Source organism: Cariama cristata, unplaced genomic scaffold (assembly GCF_000690535.1).
Source record: "Cariama cristata isolate BGI_N322 unplaced genomic scaffold, ASM69053v1 scaffold16627, whole genome shotgun sequence".
Lineage (NCBI taxonomy): Eukaryota > Metazoa > Chordata > Aves > Cariamiformes > Cariamidae > Cariama > Cariama cristata.
The window spans coordinates 1-5927 of NW_009627265.1; the positions used below are offsets into that span (position 1 = coordinate 1).

The 5927-nt window shown below is 39.4% G+C and overlaps 1 protein-coding gene across 1 annotated transcript; it reads left to right on the forward strand.

Moving 5' to 3' along the window:
* The first annotated feature begins 462 nt into the window (after nucleotides 1–462).
* On the forward strand, nucleotides 463–5196 carry TCFL5 (transcription factor-like 5 (basic helix-loop-helix)). Its single transcript, XM_009704384.1, is given in 7 exon segments — nucleotides 463–1196; nucleotides 1935–2115; nucleotides 2753–2912; nucleotides 3554–3794; nucleotides 4224–4365; nucleotides 5082–5171; nucleotides 5173–5196. Coding segments are annotated over 7 exon segments (1572 nt in total).
* Nucleotides 5197–5927: the final 731 nt, after the last annotated feature.

The following is a 5927-nucleotide window of genomic DNA, read 5'->3' on the forward strand; positions in this document are numbered from 1 at the left end:
CGGCCCCCTTCGGCGGAGAGGGGGGCGAGCTGCTTCCCTCCCCTCCCAGCGCCTGGCAGCCGGGGCCTGCCCCTCCGAGTTCTCCTGGGGCCGCAGGCCCACGGGGGCTCCTCTGAGGGCGGCTTAGGCAGCAGAGTACCTAGGGCCTCCCTCCCTCCCTCCCGAGGCCCGGTGTTGGCAGGTGAAATCCGTTTCTCCCGAGCGGTTGTGTTGGAGGGGGAGGGCGGGTTCCAGCCGGGCTCAGAGGGGCCGGTGGAGGGGGGAGACTTGGTTAAACTGGCCAGTAACCTGCTGTCAGCAGCTTGTTTCATGCTTTGTTACCTCGCAGTGGTACAGAATCTCTATTAAGTGCAAATTTTTTTTTCCCTTTTTTTTATTTTTATGAATAGTACTGATACTCTTGCAGGTTTTATGGTTTACTGTTGAGAGAGATACTGGTAACTGATTAGGTATACTGTAGTCATGTCAGGATCAGCCCCGGAGGAGCCTGAGACCTCCATTCCTCAAAGCACAGCTAGTGTTCCTGACCCTGCTCCGGTTGCTGTCGGACCTGGAGGCTCAAGTGACATTTCCTTTGGTGAGCACAATCTTAGCTTCACCACCACAGACGTCAGCCTGGTGGAGCTGATGGAAATTGAGTATACCCAGCTGCAGCACATACTTTACTCACATACGGAGACACAAGCTAGTGAAGGTGGAGCGGAAGCTAGGCTCAATTCTTTCTCCTCGCCTGGTCATTCTGCAGCCCCACCTCTGCACCAGACCTCACTGAACACCAGTCAGGAGGGGTGTTCATCAAACAGCTCTGGGAACCAGTCAGTTTACCCAGTTATCTGTCAGTCAGGATTACCTTCTGACAGCAGTTTGCTAAGTTCAAACCCACGTTTGGGCTATGCTGACTTTCAGGAGCTCAGAATGATGTTACTTAGTGAGTCTAACGTCCCTTTGAACCAAACAGATAAAACGCCTAACAGTAGCTCTGTAGAAGTCCCAGGTCACAGTTTAGTAAAAGTTAAACATGATGAAAATTTTGTTGGGATGAATAAAGGAAACATACTTGTTGAAAATTCGGCACTGGCACCAGAGCCTAGATCTAAATCTGCAGTCAGAGTTCGGTTGGAAGACAGATTCAACAGCATCCAGACAGAAAACCCCAGATGTCAAGAACCCCAGGAATCTGGAGTAACTCTGAACAAGTGTGTTGCAATTAATTTTGGTTTATGTTGTTACACTGTGTATCATCATATAGTTCAAAACTGATTTTCTAAACGAAACCTAAGAACAGTACTTTTTTTTTAAGACGTGAGAATGATGAGTTGGACTTTTTTAAACTGTGCCCATCAAACGTGGCTGCAACTCCACTGACCTCAGATTAGGCCCCTGTGTGTGTTGCATAAATGGTACAGCATGTAGTTCCAAAATTAATTACTTTGTAACTTTAGTCTTGATAACAACATGTCATGTAAATAAAGGTGAGAGAATATTGCCTAGTTTTAACATACAACTTGCTAAAAGCGAACTAGATTTTTGATCATCATAAAATAGTAAGAGCAGTTGATTAGTGTTCTAATGTGGAGGCCTGACTGTGGGGAAAACTTTGAGCAAAAATACTGTTTTACAGTCTGGCCCTGTAACTGTATTAGTGTGCTGATAAAATATTTTATTGAGGCATAAAGCTGAATTGTTACTGCACAGAGTAAAATACCTTCTCAGCTGATCTGTTTTTTTTTTCTCTCCCTGAAGCAGGCAATGTGGCAATAACAATGATTTCTGTTTACCGTAAATGAAAGGGGTTTCTTGGTGATAGTTACTAGAAGTATGTGTAGCTGTAAATTTTTCTGCACTCATTTTCAAGTAGTCAGTCTGGTATGTTTTCTGTGTTGTTTTTTTGTTGTGCTTTTTGTTTTGTTTGTTTGTTGTTTTTTTTTTTAAAGTTTAGTAACATTGATCCGACAGCCATCAGAACTGATAGGTGTTCATCAGCAAGAAAACAAGTGTGCTGTGTTAGGGAAAAATAAGGCTGCACCTGCCACGCCTTCTTTACAGTTCACGTACCCGTTGTTTACTATGAATGCATGTTCTACTGCTGGGAGTGCTAATCCTTCACAAGCACAGGTAGATAGTGTATTCACAGAGTTGTACTCTGCTAATTTCAAATGCTAATAATGTTAACCTCTTAGGTTTAATGTAATTCTAAAGGCTTGTGTTAAAGTGTGACTTGGTTTGAATAGGGATGATCAGAATGATCTGTAATGCAATTTATTTATTCTGACGTTAATCTTTAAGACCATCAAAAATACTTACTCAAATCAATTATGTGGCATTTGTAATAACACACATCCAGATAATGATCAGTAGGCCATTGGATTTCTTACTAGAAAGATTTTTCCTTGAGTTTATTAGTGTATCATCAGCTTCATCTACATAAAAGACAAGGAGACACTTAGTACTATTTTCTATGGTTCCTTTAACTAATTTTGATGAAAAAGATTTCCCCCCCCTCACCCCCAACTCACAGTAACCTCTGAAGCCAGAGTGATAGCGTGGCACTCAGAAATGTCAGAGGTATCCCAAAAAGATTCATCAGTCTGTCAAAAATCCCATGGTTGTGTGCAGAAGTAATTGGGATTTATTCTGATACACAACACATTGGATCACAGAGCTAAAACTTAAGAAGTTAACATGAAGATATCAAAATAGTCTCTTTTTTATGTATGCAGTTCTCTCAGTATTTCTTTCTTGGTTTTCACAGACCTCTGGAACGTCTTGCGCCATTCTGGAAGCTGCCAAACATCAGGACCTTGGGATACCCAAGACATTCTCTTTCTGCTATCAGGAAATTGAACCCACAAAACAGACAGTAGGTGCTATGAATAAAGCTTTGCCTGAGGAAGTCTGGATTAAAGTTGGAGGTAAACCATTTATCTTCTTTTCACTTAGCTTTTTCTTGGCCTTCAAATCTACAATTTTTTCTGAATTTGTTTGTTTTCTAGAATGAATATGATTTTAGTGAATCATGTGAGGTGTGGTTTTTATGTCTGAGATGATGTGCTATAGGCAATGTGGGACTAGGTTTCTCAAAAAAAGTTCAAGACCTATGAGTTTAGCTATACTTTCAAAATTGTTTAGCACTTCCAGCATGAAATGAGGAAAACTGAGGTTGCAAAATACGTTTGAAAATCTGGGCCTAGAGTAAGCAACTGGATTCTTTCTACACTTTTTGACCCCACAATTGATACAGTAGATCCAGTTTGTATCAAACTGAAGAACATTTAAAGGACTGCCTCAAGCACTCATCAAAGGCAGGCGTAATCTCAATGGGTTCTCTGAGAAAACAGAAGCTAAGTAAGTGGCTTTTGAAACAGTAATCAGCGCCTTAGGGCTTCCAAAGAACATGCATTGCTATAAGAGTTGATCTAGGTTGGCAATAAAGCTTCAGAGATTATTCCACATAAATAAAGCGACAAAAAAAATACTCCATGATCAATGTTTTCAGTGATTAGTGGCAGACTTATAACTAGGTTCTTCTTTTCCTCTTTGTTTTTCCAAGAAGACACCTTATGCAAGCAAGCGATAAACAGAAGTTGCAGCCGAATAAACCCATTGGATCCAAACATAGATCGCAAACCTCTTGCTGAAATTCAGAATATTCGTAATGATAGCCAGAGTAGTGCATCTGCCCAGGGCCTTTGGCAGTCAGCACAGTCAAATTCAAGTCTGCCGCTGCAAAGTGGTACACAGGATGGAATCGCTCAGCGAAGAGAAAGACATAACCGCATGGAGAGAGACAGAAGGTAATTTCTGTGAGGAGTGGCAATACAAAGTTTTTGAAGCCTAAAATGCTGATACTGTTAATACTCCGGTCATTATCCAGAGTAAAAGGTAAATTTGACATATTTTGTTTTACCTACAAGAAAAAGCAATGCAGGTGGTGAGAGTTTGGTGTTTGTTAGAGGAAAAAAATAAGTATGTTTCATTGTGGTTGTCTTGTTGTTTTTTTACTCTATAAACAAAAAGAGAGATTGCAAAACATTTAACCAATTCTATAAAGATAAGGTAACTTGCATATAACATGACTAATATACAAATACAAAGCTTGGAGCAAACAGAAAGAAGTCCCCAAAGTCCATGGCTTGCAGTGCATGTGAGTAGTCGTCTTTTTTTTTTTCTCTTTTTCCTTCTTTCTTGCCTGTCAGTTGATAACCTGTTGTATTTGCCTGTAGGCGCAGAATCCGGGTTAGTTGTGATGAGCTGAATCTTCTGGTTCCATTCTGTACTGTTGATACTGATAAGGCAACAACTTTACAATGGACCACTGCGTTTCTGAAGTACATTCAGGAAAGGCATGGTGATTCTCTGAAACAGGTTTTAAATCTAATTTCATTTTTGTTCTTTATAAAAATGTGAAATGTTTTAAAGCTATCATAACACCTAAAAGTATATGGAATGCTTCTGCTTGATGCTGTTTGTGAAGGATCGCTGAATTGTTGAACCTTTAATTTTGGTTTGGGGTTTGGTTTTGGTTTGGTTTTTTTTTAAATAGCTGGTTCAGTTCTGCAGTGTGAAATCATAGGCTGTCCTCAGTCAGGGTTTTCAAATCAGATTTTAAAAGTGTCTTTTGTTAGCCCAGTTCCTGAGCACGATGCTATCTGGACAACAACGTAGAATTGTGGTCCTCTGCAACCATTCCTCCTGCTCCCCTTAATTGTCTCTATTTCCCACAATTGTCATCTAGTTAGTTCTCATGAACTACTAGTTAAGTGGTGGGATTCACAGCTACATGCCCACACTGTCTCAGAGTGGGTGAGAGTAGTAAAGGGTTATGTGCCCTATAAGCGGCTACTACACCAGTAGTTGCAGCCCCAGAGTAATTCTGTCTCTGCTGAGTACCTTGAGAGTAGATGGAGTGAGTATGGGAAAACCTGCTTGTCTGGATGCTGGTATGGTCCCTCAGCACTTCCTAGTAAAGGTGGTTTTGTTTTTTTTTTTTTCCAAGACACTAGTGAAAGAAAAACATACATCTCAAGTAAATATCTGCATTAAACATAATTGTTATTTATTTTTTGTATTTTGATTTTTAGGAATTTGAGACTGTGTTCTGTGGTAAAACAGGCAGGAGACTAAAAATAGCAAGATCAGACTCATTTGTAACATGTCCAGTGCAGGAAAGCACGCATGGCTATGGAGACCAAGTAGTCTGAACTGACCGCCTTGACTTGTATGACAAGTGTGGCTAACAATAGCCCAAACTGTGTTTTATTTTCTCCATTTACATGCTGAATACGAATTGCAAGATATAACTTGTAAAAAATAGATAAATAGAGCTTTAAAGAAAACATTCTTTATTCGAAATGGAAATGAAAGTTAATTACCAGCAATAGAAATCAATGCTCTGTTAAAGGGGCTTTGGGCAGCTCAGTATTTTTCTCCTTTAGTTATAAAAAAACTTGTTCTTTTTCTGATTGTTGTTCAGCTTTGGGGTTTCTTTGTTGTGTGTTTGTTTTTTCTTTTTAAAGATGATCCAGTACAGTTAGGAATCGTTGTAGAACGTCTGTCTCTCCTGTTATTTTAATTACTAGATGCAAACATACTCTTTAAGTGTAAAAAGAAATTAAAGTTACCATATTATAATGCCCTTTTTTTTCAATTAAAAATTTACAGGTTGTATTGGTTAAGTGCATAGTGTCTAAACTGTGCTGATGATATGAAGTTTACATTTGCCATACATATTTTAACGTACTTGGCCCCAAAGAGTAATACAATGGTGTTAACATCTTTATTTAAATACAGTGCTATTTTTAATGTCTATCACGCAACTGTCCAACAGGTTCTTGTATTGTTACTTTAGTCCAAGAGTGGCATATTGTAAACAGTAGATAATTTAAATGCACAAACTATTTTCATATTTAAAGATAAATATGAGTGCT